Source organism: Gekko japonicus, unplaced genomic scaffold (genome assembly GCF_001447785.1).
Source record: "Gekko japonicus isolate JY-2015 unplaced genomic scaffold, Gekko_japonicus_V1.1 scaffold2303, whole genome shotgun sequence".
NCBI classification, from domain to species: Eukaryota; Metazoa; Chordata; class Lepidosauria; order Squamata; family Gekkonidae; genus Gekko; species Gekko japonicus.
This window is the reverse complement of record NW_015161473.1, coordinates 17,929-34,578: the sequence shown is the minus strand read 5'-3', so window position 1 is coordinate 34,578 and position 16,650 is coordinate 17,929. Positions and strand designations below refer to the sequence as shown.

The 16,650-nt window shown below is 44.2% G+C and overlaps 1 protein-coding gene across 1 annotated transcript in view; it reads left to right on the top strand.

Moving 5' to 3' along the window:
• Window positions 1–10,631: 10,631 nt before the first annotated feature.
• Window positions 10,632–16,650, top strand: part of LOC107125688 (complement factor H-like) — a gene marked incomplete at its 3' end in the record, with an annotated part of 22,362 nt that continues 16,343 nt past the window's right edge. Inside the window, exon 1 of the mRNA XM_015429140.1 lies at window positions 10,632–10,800. Coding sequence (XP_015284626.1) covers window positions 10,740–10,800 — 61 coding nt within the window. The remainder of the gene's footprint in view (window positions 10,801–16,650) is intronic.

Here is a 16,650-nt window from a genome sequence, read left to right as displayed (position 1 = left end):
TCTTCTGCAAATATTAGAATCATCCCTTTATCAATAGCTGAAGCAAAATGTCTTGGGAAGTGGTATTCTTCTGTGTTTCCCCAGATTTAATAAACCTCTGAAACATTGATTCAAGCATTAACCCACATGCCAGCAATAATAATCCCGGTGTGGGTGATAAAGTATTACTGCAAGGCTGGAAGCACTAAAGGAACACACCGGAAGCCCAAAGAGAAAAACAAATCAGAAGTCGTCTATATTTGCACTCCTAGATTTTTAACACTTGTCTGATTTGTGGTTTCTCACTCTACCACATTTACAGTGCCATCCTAAGTAGAGTTACATCATTCTAAGCTCATAGACCTCAATAGTTTTAGAAGGGTGTAACTCTACATAAAAGGATACTGTTAGTATCTTCATGTTTCTCTGAGTCACATATCTTGTTATTGTCTTATCTTGTGTCGACCTGTTATCTTGGTTTAGGTTTCAGCATGTGTTATGCGATGCTGCCAAAAAGAGCAGTTTCCCATTTCAATGACACTGAGCAAGACTAGACCTATAATCATAAGGGGGAATATAAGTAAGTAGATTTGATCTGCTTTCAGCAGCAGGATCATAAGGTGGGCTATGCGCTTCTCAAACTGAGAGCCAGTTTGGTGTAGTGGTTAGGAGCACAGACTCTAATCTAGGAGAACCAGGTTTGATTCCTCAGCTTGCTGTCCGTTTGTAAAAGTACTTTGTCAAGAGCTCTTGAATTTATGTGGAATTGGAGAGAGTCCGATGTCAGATATTGTAAGGATGCAAAATCACTCGGGCAGCCACTATGGCTGTTCGAGTACCACCGCGGTCGAGGTGAGCTCTCGACCTTTATCCCAGCTCCCGCCCACCCAGCGGTTCGAAAAGCAATTAGTTGCAAGTAGATAAATGGGTACCCACCCTTAGTAGGGTGGGGGGCACCCTGCCTGACGTCGGATGGTCGGCGGCGACGGCGGCGAACGAGAACTCGGCTCAGCTTGGAGATCGGAGGTGGCGTGGCGAGATGGCGGCGGCGAAAACAGCAGCAGCAGCAGCAAGCTACAGCGATCGCCATGGCGACATGGCGACCCCTGGTGGCCAGGAGAGAGGAAAACATCCAGACGGCTGCTGAGACGGGGCACGTTGATAACGTCAGACGCTGGCTCAGCGGAGCCAGAAGGACGTGGGTGGGACCAGCAGAAGACGCGAGTCGTGCACCCCATAGGAAGAACTATCCGGAACGAACAGAATGCCAAAGCCAAGTGAAGCGCCGAGTGCCGAAGCTGAGAAACATCCCAACCACCACCACAAGGGTGCTGATAGGTAACCCCTACCCCATATAACTCTGTGGCCCTAGTTAGGGAAAACTCGTGTGATTAGCACCAATTGTAAGCCGCTCTGAGACCCTCTGTGAAAAAAGAGGATTCGAGCGGGATATAAAGTTGAAGGTTAAATAAATAAATAAATAAAAATTGAACCGTTACGTTGAGAAAGAATGTGTCGAAATGAGCAGTAAAACTCCGGGGAAGTTTGTCTGTTGAAAAACAGTGTTGAAAAACAGAAAAATTAAAACAGCTTGAAGTTCAACAACAAGAGTCAACTGATTCTTACAATTGTTGTTAATTGCATGCACTTCTTGCAGTATTTGTGTAGTCTGTATCTTTGATTCCTCAGCATGCAGATGCTGGTGTGACCTTGAGTCACGTTACAGGTTCTTTCACAGCTGTTCTCGCACGAGCAGTTCCCGAAGGAGCTCTCTCAGCCCCACCTACCTTACAGGATGTCTGTTGTGTGGAGGAGAAGAGAAAGGAGATTGCCAGCTGCTCTGAGATTCCTTCAGGTAGTGAAGAGCAGTTTATGAATCTATCCTCCTCCTCCTCCTCCTCCTCCTCCTCCTCTTCTCCTCCTCCTCTGGAACAGAAATCTATACAGCAGCAGGAAACTGCATGTAGGCTTCAGAGCAACATGGAAGTCAAGATCACGGTCTGGAATTCGCTGGGTTTGTGGGTTAGGCCATAGGCAGTGGGCATGTGAGCTGGCTCACCCCTCAGTGCTCTGTACTTAGTCTAGGGCTCAGATCTCATTCAGAAGAAGACCCACCTGTTCCTGAACTCTCTCCAGCCAGGGCTTGACTGAGATCCAGTCCTGAGCCTATGCCTATGAGGAAGGGGACTGGCTGTCTTGGGGCCTGGGAATATAACTGCCGTAATGGACAATGGAAAGTGCAAGACCCTACAAGAACCCAAATTGCTGCTGAGCATGGCTTCCTGTGTTAATGAGCGGCCACTCATGCACACAGCTTAGAAGGAACACTGATTACAGTTCTTATTAGGGCTGCCAGCCCTGGGTTGGGAAATACCTGGAGATTTTGGTGGTGGAGCCTGGAGAGGGTGGGGTATGGGAGGGAAGGGACATCAGCATGGTGCCATGCCATAGAGTCCACCCTCCAGAGCAGCCATTTTCTCCAGGGGAAGTGATCCTGGTTGTCCGGAAGTCAACTGTAATAGTGGGAGATCTCCAGGTGCCACCTGGAGGCTGGCAACCAGTGTTCTCTAAGCTGAGTTAGTGTGAGCTAGCTCAGTTTTTTAGCCTCCAGCTCACAGATTTTTGTCTCAGCTCCGGAAGGATGGCTCCAGAGCAAACTAATTTATGCAGTAGCCAAATTGCTCACTCACAACTTTCGTGCCCGTAGCTCACAAAGTAGAATTTTTGCTCACAAGGCTCCACAGCTTAGAGGGACCATTACTGGCAACCTTAGTCCTTATCCCTGCACCAGTGCATACCAGTTTCAAAAAGCTAACCATGACTATTGTTGTTTGTACTGTAGACATAACACTACACCTTAGTCAGTCCTGAAAATGGAAGAGGGAGATTTCATGGGAGACAGGAAAGGGAGTGGAAGGAACATGTCGGGCTTGGCCCATCTCTTAACCATCTGTGCTGGCCCTGGAGATTGTTGTGAATCATTCAGTCTTGGGATATGGAAATTGCATTTTGGTGGGGTAGAAGTGCAAGTGTCTGGATTTATATGCAGTTTTATTTGTGCGGGTCCAGTGACTATAAAACAGACTCTGCAAAATTCAAGGATGGATCAATGCTTGGCAAAAAAAAGGGGGGGGGTGAGGAAATTTTTGTACAATCTGCAGCTCTTCTGGAAAAAAAATGGAATTTACTTGTGCTTATAACCACTGAAAAGATCCCTGTGAGTCTCCTTAAGGGCTTGCTTTGAGCAACAGGCACACCTGAACTGCGGTAGTCTTTAACTCAGGATGTGGTTATTACTAGTAGTATAATGAGATCAGTGAATGGCTCAACATTTTTATGAAGGATAAACACATCATGGTTTATTATATTAACTCAGAGCACTTTTTTTTAATTGAAGGGTGTTCCTTCAGTTTCCAGATTTCCAAATGTTCAAAGAGCCAACAGGAAATGTAGCACATCATGTATTCCCATTTTCATTTTCTCTGCTGTTTGGGTATTTCATCTGATTTCAGTCAGAAAATAAGATACTGTCTTTTATGGGCCCTGTCCTAAAGCATTAGTGCTGCCATTGTTTTTTTGTTCGTATTCTTTAGAATTAGGTTTGAAGTCCAACAATTATAGACGAAAAATATTCCAGGACAAACAAGATACTGAATATCATGTGCATTGGGTCCACGGTATTACTTTTTTCAAATTTAATTTTTTTATTTTAAATAGTAATAAACAATCAATACATATATCAGCATTGGAACTGAACTTGGTCAATACATTAACAAGCAAGAAATGCAATGTAGTTTACATATGGTGAAAAGCTTCATAATACTTTTTAGGAACTTTCAATTTAGATGAAAAAGCACTGTTCAAATAAGCTTCCAGAAAGAAATAGAGAGATCTAATTATGCTCATCAACGCAAGAAACAACTAAATAGGAAAACCAGAAGATAATGCTGTATTAAACCATTGTTTAAGAATAAATGGAACCTCCATCCTAGAGTGGAAAGGCCTTTTATAGTCCATCTAGTCCAGAGGTGTCAAACTCATTTGTTATGAGGGCCGGATCAGACATAAATATCACTTTGTTGGGCTGAGCCATGCATGCAATAAAATGTAACATGAAGTACCAGAGATATAAACTTTATAAAGATGATTTCAGCTGCCAAATGGCAGTAGCAGGCGTGATTGGATTAGGTGTGATATGCAGAGAGGAAGTAGGCATGGAGATATCAGCACTGGTAACGAGACAGGAAACCTAAGTCTCAATTCCATCCAGGAAGATGCGGGGAATAAAGGTACATAAGCCTGACAGAAACCACAATATTTAGTTGCTGATCTAAGAGTACTCTTAGTGTGTAAGAGTGCTCTTACAAAGAAATTTCAAAGCAAGATTGGAAAGAGAGACTGCTGAATTACGTCTTCCTGGACTGGATTGAGAGCTAGTTTTCCTGTCTCGTTACCAATGTGCGCTATTATCATTTGGCATCTGAAATCACTCCACTTTCCAAGATATGAGGACCAATCCAAGTGTTCTAACTCCTAATCAGGGTCTTTTTGAAAGAAAATAAATGCAGATAGAAACAAAGAAATCCAATCGTTTTTTAAAAAAAACCAACAACTTTTTCAGAATAAGTCAAAATAATTTCCTCAGTGTGCATTGTGCATGTCAGAAGAATCCATCCACCCACCCACCCTCCAAAGAAGTGTTTACTTACTTTGACAAGCCTTTATTGGCATATGTATACACATACAATAGGAGATCAGATTAAATATAGATCAGAAAATACAAATCCATATAGGTGTCAGAACCCACAGCCAACAACGAAGTACTCGCATTCAGGAACAGTTCTACTTTTATTGCAAAGCTATAGATGCAGTAACATAGGCACTGTTAAGAATGGCGGCGGCCCCATGGGCATAATAGGCTATAGGGTATTTGTATGCACCACTACCCCACAGCACTGGCCAATTAGGCACCCTCCTGCACGCGGGATAAGGCTTAGAGACCGTTAGGTAGCTGAAGCTAAGAACGAACACTCTCCCACGACACCTAGGGAAAACCCAGACACCACAACACCCTCCTGCAAATCTGCATAGATAAGCATTTTGGTGCACAGCAGAGAAAGCACAGAAAGGAATGCAGTAGCAATTAACCTGAAAGGAAAGCAATAGCAATTAACCAGATACAGACCAAACTCCCCAACCTTCATGGCAGCATAGCTGACAAAAGGGTAACCAAAGAAGTGTACTCTAGTCCAACCCTCACCCTGACCTGAATGGCCCCAGCTAGCCCAATCTCATCAGATCTCAAAAGCTAAGCAGGGTTGGCCCTGGTTACTACTTGGATGACAGACCAAGGAAGTCTAAGGTTGCTATGCAGAGGAATGCAATGGTAAACCACTGCTGTTCATCTGTTGCCTTGAAAACTCTTTGAGTTTGCCATAAGCATGCTGTAACTTGATGGCACTTTCCACCACCAGTCTAACTTCTTGCTCAATGCAGGACACTCAAAGAGCATTCTTGTCATGTAGCTGTTAAGCCTCTGCTTGGAGATTTCAAGTAAGGGAGAGCCCACCATCCTTCTAGGTAACTGGCTCCATTGTTGAAGCCCTCTCTGTTAAGAAATTTCTTCCTATCATCAGTTGAAATTAACCTTCTGTAACAAGCCTATTCCCTGGTTGGTATTTGGATGGGAGACCACCAAGGAATTCCAGGGATGCTATGCGAAGGAAGGCAATGGCAAATCTCCTCTGTTAGTCTCTTGCCTAGAAAACACTATGGGATCACCATAAATTGGCTGTAGCTTGACGACACTTTACAAAGAAAAAGCTGTTTGTAAAGTTTAATAAAGAGTTTTTAAAAATATGAACAGCAGGTTTAAGTCATACTGTTAAGTCTGCAGCTGCATAAAAACCTAAGTTGTTCAGTTTTTATTGTTATTAAAAAAAACTCCAAGTAGGATAGATGTCCATTTCTAATTGTCCTTTGAGATATTCCTAAGATTTTAAAAAACCTTATTGGAACTGAAGTAACCATCAGTAACCAGATCAAAATGGAATCACATAGAAATTAACATCCTCATTGTTATTTCTGATGTGGGGAGTGGATGTACAAAATCTGCTTTTGTTTCCCTTTTCAGTGTCTGATACTTCTGTCTTCCTGTTATGCTGCAATGTTTGGTTAGTAAACATTGTAGGAAGAATGTTTGCTTTTCAGTTCCGAGAAAAGACTTCCCCAGTCAATCCTCATGCCAAGAATAGCTGAAAACTTCATTTCAGCAGGTCAAAAAGCAGCTGACCACCACATAGCCAGCTGGAATGGGAAGCTCGATGCTGCTGAAAAGTGAAAGGAAGACGGAGTCTTAAACACAGATGAAATATACTGGGTTCAGACACGTAGAGTGATCACCTCATAGTTTATTAGTGATTCAGCAAGAGAAAGAAGAAGACTGGAATCCCTGGCCAAAGCCAGGTATTTATGCTTGAAAAGGGTTACATCCAGAAACACCCCACTCCCAACAATAGGCTATTTAAACTCTATTGTTTCCCAGTTGGTTTATTCTAGGATCCTTGTCTCTCTACCGGTCCATTCTAGGATCCTAGCAATCTATTGTTATGCATCCCAAGCTCAGTCCTTTTGCAAGGGCAGTTCAGGCTCAATACATAACATCAGAGAATGTTATTTCATCTCAAATATCTATCTCCCCTTCCCTTCTTGTAGAAGTCCTTGTAAGGCCCCTTGTCCTCTCCTCTGTTGAGACACCCCAATTTGATCCCCAGTCTCCTCTTAGTTGTTTTGAAGGGCACCCCCTTGAAAGTCTATGGGCAATGGGGATCCCTGGGATAAGTTTCAGAGAGCGAATCTGATCTGCCATGTCCAGACTGGAGCTCATTCCAGCAGGGAGGCAGGGTGTCACTGGAATGCAAATTCTAGATAGTACCAATAAGGAGACCTCATCTTGAATGGCCACCCATCAGACTTCAGGTGTTGGGGGGGGGGGTGCTACAGCCATGCTCTGTGATGCCTGATGCTTAAGAGAAACTTGGATCTTTATTTACGGGGAAAGTAAATTAGTGGGCCACTGTCCGGTAGGGCTTCTGGTGGCCAGGAATAGCTTGTGCTAAGACACAGTGGTGCTGGCAACCCACAGAGGGTACTTAACTCAGACCTGGCAAGTGGCAGTGTGGCAGAGGCAAGAGGCTAGGCTACGCTCATCAGTGGCATTGCCTGTCAGAGGAGGAAGTAGAGCCTGGAGTAACTTCCAAAAGAAATTTCAGGAGGAGAAATCTTCCCGTTGATCCCCCCATGAATAATTATTACCTTGTTTCCCATGCATTTTCAAAAAGATTGATATTCACCGCTTTAAACTTCGGAATGCAAAGTGAAGTAGTGGTGGTGGGGAGAAAGGCACCCCCTCCAGTTCATGTGTAGGAAATGCAGGGGCAAGGTTCTGTTCCTAAACAGAAGTCTAATTTGGGGGTCCTGCCCATTCCTATATCAATATTTGCTTCCGGGATGAGAGAAAAATGCTTAAAGTATCAGAACACAGCAAGGTCAATGGGAGGGACAGAGTTTAGCTCCTGTTGCTCCCAAGGTCCACTGTTCTTTAAAAACAGACAGACCCACTATTTGCACTAATCATTTGAAGACCTCAAGGAAACAGAAATAAAAGTTCTCACACATGGCAGTTGATTTAGATATAACTTATATAAGAATTTCATCCCGTTTGGGCCATGGCGAGGGGACTTTACAGGAGGAAATGTATTTCCCATTTAAATCAATGGAAATAATTATTGCAATGATTTTCCAGTCTGACTGTTTTAATTGTGATATTAAGGGCTTCTAGGAGCTGCGGTGGCTCAAGTGGTTAAGACACTGAACTGAAGGCTGTGGAAGGTCGGTAGTTCAGCAGTTCGAGATCTGAGTGTGCCGCATGACGGAGTGAGCTCCCATCTCTAGTTCCAGCTCCTGTCAACCTAGCAGTTCGAAAGCAAGAAAATGCAAGTAGATAAATAGGTACCACTTCAGTGGGAAGGTAACAGCGTTCCATGCACCTTGGTGTTTAGTCATGCCGGCCACATGACCATGGAAATGTCTTTGGACAGCGCTGGCTCTTTGGCTTTGAAACGGAGATGAGCACCGCAACCCTAGAGTCGGATTCAACTGGCTTTCGAGCAAGGGAACCTTTCCTTTAAGGGCTTCTAAACTGACACCAGGACTGCTTTTAAAGTGGACATTGTACAACCTGGTTGCCACATGTGTTGCTGGTGCAGAAGCAGGGGGGATACAATCAATCCATTCCTGGTTCAGGCAATGACTGAGCCAAAGCAAAGCAAAAAACACTTTTCTGATGACCCGGCACATTCTGTCCCTCACACTGTGGCTCAAGACCAGGGACAGTTCCATCTTTCCCCCAACCACTTGCTCATTTTCCAGTGTTCCTACATCCTTCCCCCACTGTGCCAAGCACTGTATTTTACTGGGAACAATGCTGCTGGTAATGTTGCTGCCATTCACTTCCTGCATGCCTTTCCCTCAGCAGGATTGGGCAGTGTGTGTGGCCAGGAGTTCAGGTGGTGGGTAGGCTCACAAGCAAGCAGGTGAGCAATGGGGAAATAAGCAGGTGGTGGGCAGTGGCCTGCACTGGAAGAGCTGGGCCTAGGGATGCCAGCCTCCAGGTGGAACCTGGGGATCTCCTGGAATTATAGTTCATCTCCAGACTACAGAAATCAGTTCCCCTGGGGAAAATGGATGCTTTGGAGGGTGGACTCTGTGGCACTGTACCCCACTGAGGTCCCTGATCTCCCCAAGCTCCCCCCCCAAATCTCCTGGAGTTTCCCAACCTGGATCTGGCAAAAAAAAAAAACCCATCCCCTACCAGTGGCCAAGGGAGACCTGGCAACCCTATCTGGGCCTCAGCGGAATATCATGACACTCCAGACTCCCCCAAATATCCTCCTGATACCAGCCCTGCTGGAGACTCTCTGGCCATGCTAGGAGCTTCAGGGCTGTTCTCCCCAAGCCAATTGGCACCAAAATTAGTGGTGCACTCAGCCAACTTGAATTCTTGTGTATTTGCATTTGAAAGTACAAAAGGTCTCAGGCGCATAGCTTTCATAGTTTACAGGAATCCTCACATACCTGGTTACACTGATGTTTACCCACACACCACAGCATACTATCCTTGCCTAAGTCTTAAAGGAACAGTACATTTTTAACCGTAAGAATTACACAAAGGCTCTAGACACCTTCCTATAGCAGTTTAAAGGTGAATGTATACTTCCCATCACAAAGATACATACAGTCCTGTTGACTTGATATCATGCATCTTGAACAGCAGTATACTATTTCTGAACTGTATAGGGAGAACCTGGCCTGATCCCAATAACTGCACCTGGTGGACTAGGACAAGCCACAAACATATTTGGCCCTCCAAAATGGAACCATGTCTTTACTGTGTTTCATACAGTGTCTTAAAAACACACACAGCTGAGCAGGGGGAAAGAGATAAATAAAGTTTCTGTGATCTGTTTTGGTTATAAGGGAAAAAAAGGTCTGACACCTCTGGCTATGTGTAGCATTGGTTTCTCATAAGGTCAAAGTGCCCATCATGCTGTGCAGATACTGTGCTTTAGAATCTGGAACCAGAACTGCACCCCTCTTGATACGAAGCTCCATGTGGCAGCACCATGTGCATATGCTTATAGCATAACAGAGTCCATGTGCACTCCTCACTCAGGCTGATTCTGCATTGGCTTTTCCCTTCATAGTTTTATGAAACCCACGTTGGAACAGAAATTCCCTTCTGCATTGCATGCTGGTTTCACTTCCTTTGACTATCGGGTCTTATGGTAGCTTCCACACTCCATGCCACTTTGGAGTTCTTTGATCTTTGTGTTTAATTGTACCTTCTGCATAGATTTATGGCCATTTTATGGCCATTCAGGGGTGACTTTGCAGATAGTACAGTGTTGCCCTGAAGTATCTGAATGTGGTTTTGAGCTGCGTTTTTCCTCCCAGTTGAGAAAGCGTGGATCGAATGCTAGCTAGATGCAGAATCAGCCTCAAAAGGATGAAAGACAGAACCTACCATTTTTATCGAGGGGGGGGGGGGAATCATGACCAGCTTCTGTGCTTTCAACAGGAGTATTCTTTGCAGAAATCAAGAAGGGAAGCTATTAAAAGCATAAACAAGCATTATGGTCTGCTAATACCTTCACATCAAACTGCTTTTAAAGGGTTCCGGCACAGGGACTGGTAAAAGTTTCAACAAATCCTAAAAACTGGTTTAAAAAGAAACATTGGCAAACGCTAAAATCCTGCTGAGTGGCTGCTTGAGAGCTGAAAATGCAAACCACAGCTATAGTTGTATGGTTTGTTTGTTTTTTCAAAGAACGCAGCATGAGAATGAGAGATCCTTGCCAACATGTCTTTGCGTTGATCACTGAAAACAGCACTGCTTGGGGTTGCTGGCTGAGATTACTCACACTTGTGAAGTGGGCACAGACACAGCAGGAAGGGCAGAGCCGGTTGAGAAATTTGGGGGATTATTTTCCACCGAGTTTGCATAAGTCTCTGACCAGAAAGAAAGGTCTCACTGTGTATGTTGCAAGAGATTTAGGGGGAAGTGATTGAAGGGAGAGGAAAGGCTAAAGCAAGGTCAGCCGCTGGAACAGTCAGTCAAGCAAAGCATACCTAGCAGAGAGCAAGAGAAAAAAGGGCTGCAGCTTTTCTGAAAAGGGCCAGCGCCTTCTGGAAGCGCTGCGATGATGTTCCACGTGCTGGGCTATACTGTCCTGCTATGGGTATGCTGTAATGCACAGAATGGTAAGTCATTGCGATAAGACATTTGCTTTCCAAGAGGAGGTTGAGGGGGGACATGATTGCTCTCTGTAAGTATCTGAAGGGCTGTCACTTAGAGGAGGGCAGTGAGCTGTTCCTGTTGGCAGCAGAGGATAGGACTCACAATCATGGGTTTAAATTAAGGGCAGGAAGGTACCAGATGGATATTAGGATAAAACCTTTTTTACAGTAAGAGTTGTGCAACAGTGGAATCAGGTGCCTGGGGAGGTGGTGAGCTCCCCCCTCACTGGCAGTTTTTAAGCAGCAGCTGGACAAACACTTCTCAGGGATGCTGTAGTCTGATTTTGCATTGAGCAGGGGGTTGGACTAGATGGCTTGTATGGCCCCTTCCATCTCTGTGATTCTATGTTTCTATGACTCAATCAATGTGGCTGATTATATGTTAGTACCCAAATCCTAGCTTAGAAAAGCCCACTTACTAGGCAGACTCCTGGGAAAACATAGACAAGATCAGGTTGTAAGAGCTGCGGATTAATCATCTAAACACCGCTGTAATAGCTGAATGTAAATGCTTTGTAGAGCTTTCAGTAGAATCCAGCTTTTCTTCTCACCAGATTTTCAGAAAACTGAAACTGAACACAACTGAAATATGAACATGCCAGCCTCCAGGTGAAATCTGGGGATCCCCTGGAATTACAGCTCATCTCCAGACTAGAGAGATCAGTGCCCCTGGAGAAAACGGATGCTTTGGAGGGTGGACTCTGTGGCATTGTAACCCACTGAGGTCCTCCCCAGGGTCCACCACCACCAAATTTCCAGGAGTTTCCCAACCTGGATCTAGCAACCCTACCCCCATCCCCCACTGGTGGCTAGGGGGGACCTGGCAACACTACAAAAAATAGAAAGGTGTAAGGCAGATTAGATATCAGCATCTAAATTTAAAAGAAACATGAATTAGCAGCATATGCTGAAACAGAAGTGGTTGGTTATTTTAGTTCGTTCTTATTTTGCAAAGAAAAAGAAAAAGGAGCATTCTATGCAACCGGTTAAATTTCCTTTGGGTGTACAAGTATTATGGCTAGAAGCATAGGAGAAGAAAGCCTGGGTCAGTTTGAGTAGAAGATGACATTCTGTTGAGTAGAAGATGACATTCTGGGGAGCTGAGCTTGTTGTGGGGAAGAACAAGAGACCATCACCAGCAGAAATTCCCTCCTCTGTAAAACTACGAAAGGCGAAGTGTTGTTTGCGGCCACCTCGGGTTTTGCTAGAGTATGTTTTTAGCAAGTATGTAGGCAAAAAAAGTAGCATTTTCAAAATAAGAAACTGGGTTGTTTTTTAGAGGGGTGATTTTAAATAAAGATGTATTAAACTACCACACCAAAGAGACAGAAACAAAGGGTGATTCTTGTTTTTTAAATGCATTCTGGCTTTGGATGGTGAATGGCTATACCATTGGCAAATCATTGTTATTCTGTTTATGAGTAGGACTTCATTTCAGTTTATCCTTGCTTGCAGGGGTTGTTGTCTCTTTGTATTCACTGACTTTTTAAAAAGGTTCTTTATATTTTACCCAAGAATTTTTATTGAGATGTTATGCTCTTGTATGCCGTTTGAAGGGCACTTTAATGCTAAAAACAAGAAAAAAATTGCCAGCATGGTAGTATCCCCCTGAAATGGTCAAATGCAGGGCTATTTTTGGGCAGTAAAGCACAGGAACGGAATTCCGGCTGGCTTCAGAGTTGGCCACACCCACTACAGCCAAAACCTCTGTGTGCGTGGCTACAGATGGAAGGGGCACCCGGGCAAGCCAGGGGAAGGCAGTTTAAATTGCCTTCCCTCCCCTCCCCTCCAAGGCCTGGCTTGCCCGGGCTCCCCGCAGCCGTGGGATGCCCGGGCATGCCAAGGGAAGGCATGGGGGTGTGGCCCAATATGCCAATAAACTGTGCTGTCAGGGGTGTGGCCTAATATGCTAATGAGTTTCCACTGTTGGGTGTGGCCTATTATGCTAATGAGTTCCTGCTGGGCTTTTTCTACAAAAAAAGCCCTGGTCAAATGTATACCTTCACAAACACGTGTTAAGAGATATGATTTTTTAATCCATTGTCCTACTTGCCAATGGATATATGTGAGACATATTTTATTTTATTAAAATCTTATCCCACCTATCCCCCAGAATGGGGCTCAGGGCAGCTAACAACACAGGAGTACAGTGACAATAATAACACCATAATTTCAATAAAATCTAATTAAAAACTCAGCATTAAATTAATGTTTTTGTCATTAAAAAAGTATTATTGATGGTAGAGTCCACCAAAATTACATTACTAGACTGCCTAGTGGAAGACGTCTGTCTTACATGCCATACAGAAACCAGACAAGTCCTGCAGGGCATGCGTCTCCTCAGACAAAGCATTGCACCTGGTTGGAGCCACAATAGAATAGGCCCTCACCCTTGTTGCATTAAAACAGGCACCACCAAAAGCCCATGTGCAACAGAATGAAGATACCGCAGGAGAGGCGGCCAGGGTTGTCAGGTACTCACACTTGGTGAGAGACCTCCCACCTCACAGCTGGTTCTTCTGACTGCTGTTCAGCTGGATGGTGGGAGAAAAGGGGGGAATGGTGGGTGATCATTGGCATCCTGGTTACATGATATCCTAGCATTCAGTCAGCATTCAGTCAAAACTCTATGGTTAAGCAACAGAGTTTGGGTCAAATGCTAGAACTAGCCCCTCCCCGACAAATGAGTTTCGTGTTAGTTGCCAGTCTTGTGCAGCGGTTTCAGAACTTTCCTAAGCAAAGCACTGCTGTCTTCGAGCCAGAGACCACATATTGTGATTATACTGGGAGTGCAACCCAAAGATGCCTCCATCCCAAAGATTTACAAGAATCCACTGCATAGTTTGCTCCCGTTCATTTCATTTTGAATTCCCTTCCTGATCCACATGGCTGACAGAAACATGAAGGTTGGGAACTGCAGCATAATATGGCTGCCAATTGGTAAATATTTCAGTTGTTACAAGTCCAAATAGAGATTGTCATCATGGGGATGCCATGTTTGGCCACATCTCAATGGCAACCATTACACATATCCTGATAAATCAACTGTCTTGTGAAAGTTCCCAGTCCCTTGCCTAGACTGCAAAAATCATAGCAAAGGGCATCATTAATGTGGCCTGATACCTAAAAACTTGATTTGAAAATCCAAATTGTATAAGAATGCAGCAATCAGTAATAGTGCGTGACTAAATTCTCTCTCATAATGTTGAATATAAATGTATTTCTCCAGTTTAATATAACAAATAATATTGTAAGTTCCATTTATTTTCATGGGTTGCCAGACATTATTGAGAGTGGGGGGGGGAGTAAGTACTTGTGAGTAGACAAGTATTCACTATCTGCATTAAAGCCATTCAGGATTTCTATTTGGAGCAAATGGCTTGATCAGATAATCCTCAATATTATCATTCGACATGTTGCTTGCACCTGCAGGAAGGCAGTCAGAGCTGCAGAGATGGAGGAAGGAACAGAGGCAGACCCCAAAACCTTGTCCCTCTGCCGGTAACCCACCTACCCTGAAAATAGGCTGAGGAAGGAGTGATGTTTTTAATTCTTTTTACATACAACCCTTGCAATAAAGTTCATATGTAGATTAGAGACAGAAGCTATAAGTTATACCCTAAGCATGGTTACACTCTCTTAATTCCATTTAAACCAGTGGGCTAAGAAAGATGTAAGTCTGCTTAGGATGGCACTATATGGCTCCTCCACCCACAACTGTAAGCACACACCAGACCAGATGAAATGTCTGAGATCAATGAGAAGGAAAGATCAGATCATCTACCTATGTTTGATTCAGGATCTAGGATTTATAAGAGTCTGAAATTTCATATAAAAGTTCTGAATAAATTAAAATTGCACCCATCCCATCATTATGAGTCCAGGTACAGGAGACAGCCAAACACTTATATACACATTAGGAGTGTGTGCTTAGTACAAACTAAAATTGCACCCATCCCATCATTATGAGTACATGAGACAGCCAAACAGTTATATACACATTAGGAGTGTGTGCTCAGTACAAAGCAAGCCGAAAAAATACCCAATAAATGTCTTATGGGCAGGGGTCATTTCATAGAAAAAGAGGTGTAGGAGCTCATTAGCATATAACTCATTAGCATATCCCATGCCCCCTGACATCACCAGAAGTGTGTCAGAAGGGGAAGCAAAAAAAAGGGGGGGAGGCATCTTCAAAAGCCTCCCCTTCCTTCCCCAGCCGGCCTGCTAAAGCGGGGGGGGGGGAGCAAAGTGAGAAGGGGTTTAAAGTACCGCAGGGGCAGTATGATCTTTCCATTGTATTCCATGGCCCCATAGAATACAATGGAAAGATCGTGCTGCCGCTGTGGCGTGACTCTAGAGAGAAGGGTTTTAAACTTTAAACCCCTTCTCGCTTCACTTCCCCCCTCCCAGCCCGCCTTGGCTTTTGAAGATGCCCACCTCCCTTTTGTTCTCCAGCCAGCCTGCTGCCAGACATGCCAGACATGCCGCCTGTAGCCAGATATGCCTGGCTTCCCTGCTCGATCTTCTCCGGGTGCCCCTAGAGAAGATCAGGCTGGGAAGCCAAGCATTTAATTCCCCCCCAGGGGACAGGGCCTGGACTCGTTTCTGCCAGAGCACCGCTCTGGGGCGCTCTGGTAGGAAACGATCCCTGCTTATTGGTATATATTGATTATTTTGTCAGTCGATCACCAAGGGGGCTAGTGATTTGGCAGTCTGAATGGCTCCTCTTTGCAGCTCAGTTTCAACTGAGCTGCAAAGAGGAGCCAGCCCAGGACTCCCTTGGGCTGCACAGAGCTGACAGCTTTGTGCTGCCTCAGCTGGGCCTAGCTCTTCTTTGCAGCTTGGTTTCAACTGAGCTGCAAAGAGGAGCCAGCCCAGGATCACACTTTTGCACGATATTGAGGGGGGAAAGATATTTAAATGTATTTTTTTCCTCCATGCCTTTTGCAAGCCATGCTGTGAGTGAACTCTGAAGCAACCAGTTCCAGGTAAACTCACCACTTTGGAGTTTAGTTCACTCGTGGTGCAGCTTGGAGAAGGCATTTAAATGCCTTTTTTCCTCCATTGGAAACAATGGAGTGGGGGGGGCACATCCTTCTGGAGCCCATAGAATTGGACCCCCTTGTCTAATATTTTTGAAACTTGGGGGGGGGTTTGAGGAGAGTCACCAGCAGCTATACTGAAAATTTGATGCCTGTCTCTCAAAATGCAGCCCCCACAGAGCCCCAGATACCTCTGGATTGATTCTCCATTATAGCCTATGGGAACCATGGAATATAATGGTCTCCATAGGGTATAATGGAGTCAAAAAGTCAGAAATCCCGATTATTTCCTGAATCTTAATGCCATACCAATATTGGGATTCAGAACTATCTGGAAATACCGATATTTTTAGGGTTCCATATACTTTATCTGGAAATACCGATATTTTTAGGGTTCAGTATACTTGAAAAATACTGATTTTTTGTGTGTGCACATCCCTAATACACAATTAAAAATGTGTGGCTGGGTAAAGAAGTCTCTAATATAGCCAGATTTGCACAGAATAGGCAGTATTTCACAAACTCAAGGTTCTTTGGGTTACTACATTGACCAACATGTATAAAGTATGTAATCTTTTGCAGTTTGTCCTTATTTTTTATCTGCATTGGATAGATTTTTGCTTTTTACACATGTACTGTCAGCAGTGTCTACTCAAGGAGTGATCACAAAAGATTTATGACCAGACATCAAAGGTGCACATAAATAGCTAAATAGCAAGTCTCAATTCAAAATTCTCACAATTAATTTGTCCTCTTTTTACTCTGTCATTTA